Source organism: Centroberyx affinis, unplaced genomic scaffold, assembly GCF_046629955.1.
Source record: "Centroberyx affinis isolate AG114_WGS23_722 - 3 ecotype Tasmania unplaced genomic scaffold, CSIRO-AGI_Caff_v1 ptg007391l_1, whole genome shotgun sequence".
NCBI lineage: Eukaryota > Metazoa > Chordata > Actinopteri > Beryciformes > Berycidae > Centroberyx > Centroberyx affinis.
The window spans coordinates 36,881-49,278 of NW_027283728.1; the positions used below are offsets into that span (position 1 = coordinate 36,881).

Consider the following 12,398-nt stretch of genomic DNA (forward strand, 5'->3'; position numbering starts at 1 on the left):
ACAAAGAAATGTAAAGAACACCAAGTCTTCATCTGCTGCTGCTCTGCCACAGAAACCAGTCAGAACACAGACAAACATTTTCCTCTTGTTGCATTTCTAATTCCCTCTACCCCAAATTCAATGAATGGGAAGAAAAAATCTGGATCTACAAACTGGTCCAGCTGATCTGGTCTGGGTGATAGTCAGATAAATGACTCCATGTTGGACACTGCTCCAGGTACGGGCCGGTGTAACGGCAGGTCGATGTTTCCGTGTCTCTTAACGAGGTCATCGTTGTGTTTTGCGGCGAGCGTACTCCTCCGCCCACCTCAGCGCCTCGGTGATGTCACCGCTACTTCCTGTTCCCTTGGCGACAGTAGGAGAGCCGCCGGCGCTCCCGCCCAGCTGACGACACACCGCCACCGCCCAGTCACTGGCCGAGAGGGACGCCGAGTCCTGAGGAGGAGGAGCCAATCAGACGCTTTAAACATTCAGTACGCTTTTATGAATATATATATACATACACACACACACACACACTAAATTACACACTTAAATTATTCTTCATTTTGGTGAGGACCGCTTGGAACCCCTTCATGGACCCCTGGAGGTCCCCGGCTCCCAGTTTGAGAAACCCCTGTTCTAAGTGTGAGACTAGCTGGTTTACCTTGGGCACCTGGCAGGCGCACAGAACCTTCCCAGAATCCTTCTGGTGCGACAGCAGCATCACCAGCATGTCTGGAGCCGCGGCGCTCAGCTGGTTCACCGTCTTCATCACAATCTGCAGGAAACACAACAACCTCAATACAGCAACCTCAACACAACACAACAACCTCAACACAACAACCTCAACACAACACAACAACCTCAACACAACAACCTCAACACAACCTCAACACAACAACCTCAACACAACAGCCTCAACCTCAACACAACATCCTAAACCTCAACACAACAACCTCAACACAACACAACAACCTCAACACAACAGCCTCAACCTCAACACAACATCCTAAACCTCAACACAACAACCTCAACACAACACAACAACCTCAACACAACAGCCTCAACCTCAACACAACAACCTCAACCTCAACACAACATCCTCAACCTCAACACAACAACCTCAACCTCAACACAACAACCTCAACACAACAACCTCAACACAACATCCTCAACCTCAACACAACAACCTCAACACAACATCTTCAACCTCAACACAACAACCTCAACACAACAGCCTCAACCTCAACACAACATCAACCTCAACACAACCTCAACACATCAACCTCAACACATCAACCTCAACACATCAACCTCAACACTACATCCTCATTCCTCAACACAACAACCTCAACCTCAACAGAACACAGATGACGGTCTGACTGAAACAGATCAAACAGAGCAGCCTGGTGGAGCGTTGGGATGACTGGAGGTTTTCAGATCAGGTTCTTATTGGATTTATCCTGTAGAGTCTGTTTCTTCTTCTGTTCTTCTGCCTCGCCGCCATGTTGACGCTCACAACAAACCAACACACACACACACATCTATCATCAATAATTCTGTCTGTTTTCTGATGATCAGTGTGTCTGCTGCCTGACAGACTTTCTTAGGTCAAATACATGTTTCTGTAAAAGTCACTTATTAAAGAACAAAACAAACTCTTTCTTTCTCTTTGATACCTGTGTAGTTTTTTTTAAGTTCTCACTTGACACGTGAACGACCATGGAAACCTTCTATTCAAGTACGAAAAAAGACAAAAATTGCAGTTGTTTGTCTTTTCAATGACTGCAGTTATTTACCAACACACAGGAAGTGATGTCATCACAGTATCCTGTGCTACAGCGGGCGGGAGATTCACAGAAGACCTGACCTGGAGGTTAGAGGAGAACTGGAAGCTTTGGATGAGGATGTGAAGATGTTGGCGGCTCCAAGTGGCAGCGAGAGGGAACTGCACTTCATTATCAGTGAACTAAATGTCTTCTTCTTAGTGAGTGTGTGTGTGTGTGTGTGTGTGTGTGTGTGTGTGTGTGTGTGTGTGTGTGCGTGTGTGTGTGTTTGGGGGTGGATCAGTCACTTCCTGTGTGGAGGAGATTTCCCACCAGTGAGCAAACTGACAGCAGAATTTAATTTGGACCAACAGAGAGAATCTGCAGCGGCTCAGATGATGAGACGCTCTGCTGTGATCAACTTTTCCTCGTTAATAAATAAATAAATAAATATAAAGCACTGAGACAGCAGGAAGTTCCGACTGTGAGCAACAACATCACCAAGTCAGCGTCAGTCTGTTCTCCAGGCTGAGAGACGATCAACAAGATCTCAGCTGCTCAAAGCTTCAGTTCTCTACAACTTCTATCTGAAAGTCGACAGGAAGAAACGACTCAGAAACAAAGATGGAGGACAGCTGATCCGTCGCTGGTCGATGGGAAGATCTGAAGTTTTACTGAGGTTTCTGTTTATTTTCCATTAATGCGACATAATTAGCTGCTGAATAGCTACATCAACTCGTTAACTTGACTAATGTCATGACAGCCAGTCCAGAGCAGAAAGGATTTTCCAGTTTAAACTCTGGTCTGTATCCACAGACCGGAGCCTCTGGCCCCGCCCCCCACAGAGCAGAGTGACACGTCAAGTTGCTCACAGTGTGAACACAGACTCAGTGATAATGATAATAATGATAAAAATAATAATAATAATGTTAATCATACTGAGAGAGAGTCGGAGTCCACAGTGTCGACCAGCAGCATCTTCTGTCTGTTCCTCTGCAGCAGAGCCTGGGCTTTCACTGCAGCCTGGACACACAGCAGGACCGGCAACCGGCAACCGGCAACCGGCAACCACATTACATGGTGAGAAAATAAGACCTCTAATAACTGGATTCAACACATTTTAATACTATTTCAGGCCCTAAATTTAGAGCTTTTATTTGAAGAAGTTCTGACTTGTTAAAGACCTGCAGACAGTCTGGATGCAGATCTAGATCAATATATAGATGCAGATCTAGATCAATATATAGATGCAGATCTAGATATATAGATGCAGATCTAGATAGATATATAGATGCAGATCTAGATAGATATATAGATGCAGATCTAGATATATAGATGCAGATCTAGATATATAGATGCAGATCTAGATAGATATATAGATGCAGATCTAGATAGATATATAGATGCAGATCTAGATATATGATGCAGATCTAGATATATGATGCAGATCTAGATAGATATATAGATGCAGATCTAGATAGATATATAGATGCAGATCTAGATATATAGATGCAGATCTAGATAGATATATAGATGCAGATCTAGATAGACATATATATGCAGATAGACGTATAGATCTAGATCTAACAGATGCTAAAGTCCAGTCCTGCTCACCTCTCTGCCCTCCAGCTTCCTCACGGAGGTGTTGGTCTTCCTCTGCAGCATCTTCAGTCGACTCTGCAGCTCCTTCCTCTGCCACTGAGGGACGGGGGTGTTGTCCACCGCCTGCCCGGACACACACACACACACACACACACACACACACACACACACAGTCAGCTGGCTCAGTAACCTTTGACCTCTATGTTCCTCGTTCTCTTCCTCCAACACATTCTCCCGGCCGGTCGGGGTTCGAACCGCCGGCCTTCCGGTCGGAGCCGCAGAGCATTATGGGTACCTACATCGGTGAGGACGCCGGCCTCCTTGGCGAAGCGCTGGGCGGCGGCGAGGGAGGAGGGGGCGGAGCCTGACAGCCTGACCGACAGAGAGTCCACATCCTGGGCCAGCGCCTGGCCGGCCTCCCGGGCCTGGAGACAGACACAGAGACACAGAGACACATCTAAGACTTTACTGCTGCCTGAGAGTCAATGTGCTAAAATCTGCTTTTGTGTGTCTTGTACTCTTCCTGATGTTTGTTCTATATCTTTCTGTTCTATGGCTGATTGCTGATCAGTTAGATCTAGATCTGTACAGTCCTCAGAGACAGGCTGTGATGAAGGCCTGATGAAGGACTGGACACAAACAAACTGGACTTGAATTTAAAGTTACTGCTTGTGTCAATTTAAACATGCTCTAAAAATTTTTAGAGCATGGTGGAGCATGTGTCCCCAGTCTGAGCTCACCTGTCTGTCTGTCTCAGCCTGTCTCACCTGTCTGTCTGTCTCAGCCTGTCTCAGTCTGTCTCACCTGTCTGTCTGTCTCACCTGTCTGTCTCAGTCTGTCTCTGTCTGAGCTCACCTGTCTGTCTCAGTCTGTCTCACCTGTCTGTCTCACCTGTCTGTCTCAGTCTGTCTCTGTCTGAGCTCACCTGTCTGTCTCACCTGTCTGTCCCTGTCTGTCTCACCTGTCTGTCTCACCTGTCTGTCTCTGTCTCAGTCTGTCTCTGTCTGTCTCACTTGTCTGTCTCTGTCTCAGTCTGTCTCAGTCTGTCTCAGCCTGTCTCACCTGTCTGGCCTGGTCTCCAGTCACAGCGATGATGCGGCTGATTCCCTTCACCAGCTGTCTCTCTGAGACGATCACCAGGTCCTGGATGGCTCCGGTCTTCAGCAGGTGACTGGAGACAGACAGACAGACAGACAGGCAGACAGACAGAGACACAGACAGACAGACAGACAGAGAGAGAGACAGACAGACAGACAGAGAGAGAGACAGAGAGAGAGACAGACAGACAGACAGAGAGAGAGACAGACAGACAGACAGACAGACAGAGAGAAGGAGAGACAGACAGAGAGACAGACAGACAGAGGACAACACACAGTGATGATGACACTGGGCTGTAATGACAGTTACAGTACAGAGTAACCAAACCACCAACATCTTTGGTGAAGCCTGACACCTACTGGTGAAAAGCAGCTACTGAACTGGTCATCTGCTATTGGCTGGTCTTTGTACCAGGTGATGTCACCACCTGTTGTACTCTATAGAGAGTGACATCACCTGGCACCAAAGATCAGCCAATAGCGGAAGGCCAGTTCAGTAGCTACTTTTCACCAGTAGGTGTCAGGCTTCACCACAGATTTGTTTTGGTTCAGTTTCTCTACAGAAAATCCTTCCTGCTGCTGCTCAGGCCGGGCGATGCTGACAGAATTAAATATCACAATATTTTAGACCGAATACCTCGATATCGATAATGTGCCAATATTTTAGGGATGAGTATTCATACTTTCATAAGATATTTACACTCAAGAATTGTTTTTAAATTAGTAATGACCATTAGTAATCAGTAATGTGGATGTATGAGCAGCTGAAGCTGTTCAGAACAGACTGAAGTTCAGAAAACACCTCAGACCAGGAAGAGTGATATTTAAGCTTTTTCACAATATTATGATAAGAAGGATGTGTGAATGTATTTTCAGAACCAGTAGGAGGAGCTGTTCACGCTTCATTAGTGAATCTAGTGATTAATTAGTCGATGACATCATCAGATGTCTTACGTTCCACAGCAGAGTTCCACCGACGCTCCGTCTGTCTGGACCTCCAGCAGCTCCGCTACTGACACCGCTACAGACACCACCCGCACCGGGTCAGGGTACACCTGGGTCAACAGACAGGTCAACAGACAGGTCACAGGTCAACAGACAGGTCACAGGTCAACAGACGGGTCAACAGACAGGTCAACAGACAGGTCAACAGACAGGTCAACAGGCAGGTCACAGGTCAACAGACAGGTCAACAGGCAGGTCACAGGTCAACAGACGGGTCAACAGATGGGTCAACAGACAGGTCAACAGACAGGTCAACAGACGGGTCACAGGTCAACAGACAGGTCACAGGTCAACAGACAGGTCACAGGTAAACAGACAGGTCAACAGACGGGTCAACAGACAGGTCACAGGTCAACAGACAGGTCACAGGTCAACAGACAGGTCAACAGACGGGTCAACAGACAGGTCACAGGTCAACAGACAGGTCACAGGTAAACAGACAGGTCAACAGACGGGTCAACAGACAGGTCACAGGTCAACAGACAGGTCACAGGTCAACAGACAGGTCACAGTCAGTGGAGCTGGGTCCAGGTTGTTCTCTGGGACTCGAGGATCGAGCTCAGGACCACCAGATCCTCTGACCGGACCTCAAAGGTCCTGGTCTCCTGGTCTCCAGACCCTCTGACCTCAGAGTGGTCCTGGTCTCCTGGTCTCCTGACCCTCTGACCTCAGAGTGGTCCTGGTCTCCTGACCCTCTGACCTCAGAGCGGTCCTGGTCTCCTGGTCTTACCTCGTCGACGGTCCGGAGGCCCGGCAGGCTGTGGGCCGTCTGCAGAGGAAGCTCCTGGCTGTAGACCGGCTGGTTCTGTGTGATGATGTCACCGACGCAGCGCTCCACCTGCTGCAGCTCACACACGCTCAGAGAGTCCTGCACACACACACACACACACACACACACACACACACACACACCGGCAGTCACTGACACGGTCCAGACCAGACCAGCAGGTTTTCCAGATCCCGGATCAGGTTTTTGTTTGGTACCTTGTGGCTGAAGTCGAAGCGCAGGCGGTCTGCGGCGACGTGCGAGCCTCTCTGCTGCACGCCGCCGCCCAGCACCCGCCGCAGGACCAGGTTCAGCAGGTGGGTGGAGGTGTGCTTCACCATGCAGGCCAGCCGCTGGGCCTGACACACACACACACACACACACACACACACACACACACACACACACACACACACACACACACACACACACACAATAATAATAATAATAATAACTTAGATTTATATAGCGCCTTTCAAGAAACCCAAGGACACTTTACACAGTGAAGCAGACAAATTACAAGAACAGAGAATAATAGCAATAATTGCCGGGGATGAGAGAGTTGACTAGAGGCCATAGGCCTTGGTGAACAGGTGGGTTTTCAGGACTTTTTAAAAAGTGTCCAAAGATGGAGCATTGCGGATCTCTGCCGGGAGAGAGTTCCAGAGGCTGGGGGCTGCCACACTGGCTCTGTCCCAAAAGATCACAGGCTGGTGTGGGGGGTGGAGAGCAGACCCATGTCTAAGGACCGCAGATTCCGGGATGGGGTATAGGGGTGGAGGAGGTCAGATAGGTACTGGGGGGCGAGGGCATGGAGGGATTTGTAGGTGAGGAGGAGGATTTTGTAGGAGATGCGGGACTTGACTGGGAGCCAGTGAAGTTGAATGAGGGTGGGGGTGATGTGCTGCCAGGGCTTGGTGTGGGTGAGAACCCTGGCAGCTGAGTTCTGCACATACTGGAGCCTGTCCAGGGCTTTGCTGGGTACCCCGAACAGGACTCCATTGCAGTAATACAGACGAGAGGTAATGAAGGCATGGATGAGGGTCTCTGCCATAGAGTCAGAGAGTGATGGCCGTAGTCTGGAAATGTTTTTGAGGTGGTAGAAAGTGGATTTGGTGATGGATTTGATGTGTGACTGAAAAGAGAGGGTGGAGTCCAGAATGACACCCAGGTTGCGGACTTCTGGGGATGGGCAGATGGAGCAGCCGTCCACGTCGAGAAAAAGATCTCCAACCTTCCGGAGCAGCGCCTTGGGAGCCACAACCATGAGCTCTGTTTTGTTGCTGTTAAGCTTGAGTAGATTTGATGACATCCATATTTTTATTTCATGCAGGCAGTTGACAAGAGACTGTGGGGGGAGCTGAGTGGATGGTTTGGTGCTGAGATACAGCTGTGTGTCATCAGCGTAGCAGTGGAAGCTGAGACCGTGGTGGCAGATGATTTGACCAAGGGGGAGCATGTAGATGGTAAAGAGGAGGGGTCCAAGTACAGAGCCTTGAGGTACGCCTTGGTTGACTGGGGCCGGGGTGGAACTGGAGTCACTGATGGTAACAAACAGTTTTCTGTTGGAGAGACATGACTAGAACCAGGAGAGAGCAGCACCGGTGAGGCCTAGGTAGTCAGATAAGCGGTTGAGGAGGATAGTGTGGGAGACTGTGTCGAAGGCTGCAGAGAGGTCCAGGAGGATGAGAATACTGATGTGGCCGGAATCAGCAGCGATGAGGAGGTCATTGGTAATTTTGATGAGGGCGGTCTCCGTGCTGTAGTGTGCTCTGAAGCCAGATTGAAGGGGTTCGTAGAGCTCATGGTTAGACATGTGCTGATGGAGTTGAGCGGCAACTGCTCTTTCCAGGATTTTGCTGAGAAAAGGAAGGTTGGAGATCGGCCGGTAGTTGTTGAGGTCATCCGGGTCCAGACCTGGCTTTTTGAGGATAGGGGTGACTGAGGCCATTTTGAAGCTGGAGGGTACCATGCCAGATTCCAAGGAGGAGTTGATAATGTCCACCATGATGGGGCACAGGGTAGGTAGGCATGCCTTGACCAGGGCTGTGGGCATGGGGTCCAGGGAAGAGGTGGAGGCCTTGGCCTTGCTGACCAACTTAGCGACTTGAGGAGCATCCACAGGGGAGAAGGAGGAGAGGCAGGCGTGCAGCAGAGGGGGCGACGCCCAGTGGCAGAGGTGTGTGTGGAGTGGGGGGGGGGGGGCGCCCCCAGAAGCTGCTGGTGGATAGAATCCACTTTGGCCTGGAAGAAGTCCAGGAACTTGGAGCAGAAGTTGGGGGCACCTGAAGGGTGGGGGGTATCGAGGGGGCGGAGTAGCCAGTTGATGGTGGAGAACAGCAATCTAGGGTGGTTCTGCTGGTTACCAATGAGAGTGGAGTAGTACTGCGTCCTGGTCTGGGAGAGAGTTTCTTTATAGGACCTCACATGGTCTTTAAAGGCCTCAAGGTGGACAGTGAGGCTGGTTCTTTTATAGAGCCTCTCCAGTTGACGACCGATGGCCTTCAAGGTGTGGAGTTCGGTGGTGAACCAGGGGGCAGGACGGGAGAAGGAGACAATCCGGGTTTTGGGGGGGGCAAGAGAGTCAAGGCTGAGGGATAAAGCAGCATGGTAGTGGGCAACCAGGCCATGCACCATGGTGTCGGGGGGATCAGAGGCCATATGGGTCGCTATCAAGTTAGTTAGGGCTGGTGCACTCACTGACTTGATGTTCCTGAACTTGATGGTACGTTTTGAGCGCAGCCTGGACAGGGGGACAGGAACGGTAAAGAGGATGGCATGATGGTCAGATACAGCTAGGTCCAGGCACTGGAGATGGGAGGGAGTTGTACCAGTGGAGCACACTAGATCCAGCGTGTGACCTTTGGCATGGGTGGGACCTTGAACATGCTGTGTGATGTTGAAGCAGTCCAGCAGTGACAAGAATTCAGCGGCAAACGTGCAGCTGCTGGAGTCCACATGAATATTGAAGTCACCGAGCAGTGTAGATGGAGACATGGAGCAGACAGAAGTGAGTAGCTCAGATAGCTCGAACAAGAAGGTAGTGGAGGCTTTAGGGGGACGGTAGATAAGGACAACCTGGAGCTGTGAAGACCCAGCCAGTGTGAAAGCGACACACTCAAATGAGGTGACATTGATAACTGGAAGTTCTTTAACCAGGATGTCAGCTCGATGTATAACAGCCAGCCCACCACCACGACCCATGGAGCGGGGCTTCTGTAGGTACACATAGCCTGGGGGTGTGGCTTGATCGAGTGTCATAAAGTCCTGCTGATTTTGCCATGTCTCGGTTAGGCATAGAAAGTCAATTTTCCTGTCCGTGATGATGTCATGGATGAGTAGTGCTTTGTCGTTTAGGGAGCGAGTATTCAGCAGCATGAACGTTGCAGTGTTGTTTATAGATGCTGAGACAGGCGATAGGGGAGGAATGACACTGTCAACACAGACCAGGGGCCTCAGATTGCCAGTGCGCACATGTGGTTTGTTGTGATGACGTCGTCGCAGTGCGATGGAACGCCTGTCAGACAGAACAGGGGGAGTAGCAGGATCCGAGTAAATAAACTTGCATTGGGAGGCCCTGTGGATATAGCGGGGGCGAAGCAGGAGTCCGAGGGATGCAATGTCGGCGAGACAGTTTGGAATGATGTGACTGGAGAGGTTCAGGAGTTCCAGTGTGGAGTATTTTATGAGCACCGTTTCAGCAGCAGAAGAGCGCTGGCTAGCTACCAACGCCGCGAGCCGGGGAGGAGGCACCCGGCCTCGGACCACAGCAACAGTGCAGCAGTGAAGCCAGAGCAGAATGACGGGACCAAAAGAGAGGTCGGGGAAAGTCCTGAGATGTGGCAGAGAAGAGTCCAGTCGGGGTATACAGAGAAGATAATCCACAGGTTGTTTGTTGAGTACGCAGGTGGATCGCTAGCTAGTGGGGATAGGCAGCTGGTCGGCGGCTAACAGCTAACAGCTGGTCGGCGGAGACGGTGAGTACACTAAACCAGAGGTCTACAACCTTCAAACTGTTAGCAACACAGGTCTGGAAAGTGCTGAGACAAGATAGAAGTGGCAGAGACAGCCAACACCTATTCCTCCTTCCTACTTGCAGTGAAAAGCACAATTTTGCCTTGGATTGAGAAGCGGGGACATACACGCCAGCGTCCTCTCACATCCGGGGACCATGTCATCAAGCTTGATGCTTGAATGTTCTTTCTCCACAAACAGCAACACTTCAACATTTTCATGTTGGCTCTGCACCAGTGTCAAGTCAGCCAGAATAAAACAAAACTCCTTCTGGTCAAATGTAAAGATAGTAAAATTTCAGAATAAAAGCCATATTGCTGAACATGTTGCAGTTTTACAAAGTACCTAAGTGAAGATATTTAAGGGAGAACTTTATGGTGAATGAAAATATAATTGATTGTTCCAAACAATCCTGTTCTTACTATACATTTATACCAACATTACTTCATTATTCTTTTTTTTTTTTTTGTGCTTTTATTTTGAATGTCCTGACTTCCTGTATGATTCTTCCTGTCTCTGGCTGCTTCTCCTCAGCTTGGAAAAGGATTTTCTATTAAAGTATCAAGTGTCTTTCCCCTGGTTCCCTCCTGGTTCCCCCCTGGTTCCCCCCTGGTTCCCTCCTGGTTCCCCCCTGGTTCCCCCCTGGTTCCCCCTCACCTGGTCCAGGTGCAGGTGGACCTGATCTCCGGTCCTCAGGGTGTCGGCGGCGGTCACCTGGTGGATCACGTACCCCCCCGCCTGCAGCACCGCCTCCACCGGGAACAACACATCCTGCAGAGAGGAGACAGCTGAGCATCTGACGGAAGATCTGAGTGAGAACTAGGGCTGAACAATTAATCAAAATTTTATCGAAATCTCAATATGGCCTACTGCAATTTTCAATATTTGTTAAAGGTGAAATGTGTCAAAATAGCATTTTAAAGTAAATATCGTGGTGCTGCAGAGATGTCCTGGCCTACACATCATATTCTACAGACAGAAGAAAACATCTTTGTTTGGTACAGATCCCCGCAAAAATCACACCATAATCATTTTAATACGTTTTTCAATGAAAATGAGAATAATGATGTAAAAATTATCATTCCCTCTAATATCGCAAATCAAATCGCAATTGCAATATCAGTCAAAATAATCGCAATTCGATATTTTTTCAAAATCGTTCAGCTCTAGTGAGAACGACAGAACGGTTCACAGCAGAACTGGGCTGAGGCCGATATTTGATATTATCGAATATCGCGATATTTTGTGAATATCGCGATATTTCCGCCTGTAACCCTGTGATGATAAGGATGATATTCTGCAGGGAACAGCAGCCACTGAGGCCGGTACACAGAGGAGTTCCACCCAAATCTTCCCAGCATGCATTTCCTCTGCGCCCCTGACCTGCAGGCCGTCCCGGGTGAAGTAGCCCTGGTCATGTGACTGCCCCCCCGCCTCGGCGTAGAAACAGGTCCGGTCCAGAACGACGCCGCACCGCTGGCCCTCGCTCACCTCCGACACCAGGGTCTGACCGCAGTACAGAGCCTGGACGGTCGCACGGCATGCTGGGAAGACTGGAGAGCAGGACACACACACACACACACACACACACACGCACACACACACACACACACACACACACACACACACGCACACAGATGGTTTTTACAGTGGCTCCTTTTTAAGAAAGGTTTATTCCTACAAAGTGACATGAATTCATTCTTCTCTGTAAGGTTTTTATCGTGAACTAAACTGGTTCCCATACTGACTCCTGATCAGAGTTTATGGGACTTCGCCAAAGTCTCTGCTGTGATTGGCCGGCTCACAAACAAGCGGCTCAGGTTTTCCATCTGCTGCTACACCTCCTTCACAGTCTGATCTGTCATTCTGCGTCTGTCAGCCATGGCCATAGCAACATGGCTAACGTTGCTAGCTAACGCTAACCCTGAGACTGAGACATACAACAAACATAGATGTTTGTTTCTGGCTGGTCCTGGCTTCCTTGCAGCTCCTGGTTCGTTTTCTGGCTGCTAGCGGTAGCGTTAGCCATGTTGCTAACGCTACCGCTACCGATAGCTACCGGGGAAAACCTGTTCTATTCCTCTTTTGGTTGCGCAATGGATGACGCACTTCCTTTGTGCCGTAAGTCGAGCCTTCATTCTCCCTGGAGATCGAACCCGGTGGCAG

General features: G+C 49.5%; 1 protein-coding gene across 1 annotated transcript; it reads right to left on the reverse strand.

Moving 5' to 3' along the window:
- Positions 1 to 14: 14 nt before the first annotated feature.
- On the reverse strand, positions 15 to 11,785 carry LOC139639567 (alanine--tRNA ligase, mitochondrial-like; the record flags this gene model as incomplete). Its single annotated transcript, XM_071513689.1, has 11 exons — positions 15 to 435; positions 647 to 760; positions 2,688 to 2,771; positions 3,363 to 3,473; positions 3,650 to 3,775; positions 4,413 to 4,521; positions 5,402 to 5,502; positions 6,183 to 6,320; positions 6,437 to 6,577; positions 10,890 to 11,003; positions 11,616 to 11,785. Coding segments are annotated over 11 exons (1,376 nt in total), but the record flags the coding sequence as incomplete, so codon positions are not given.
- Between the last annotated feature and the right edge of the window lie 613 nt (positions 11,786 to 12,398).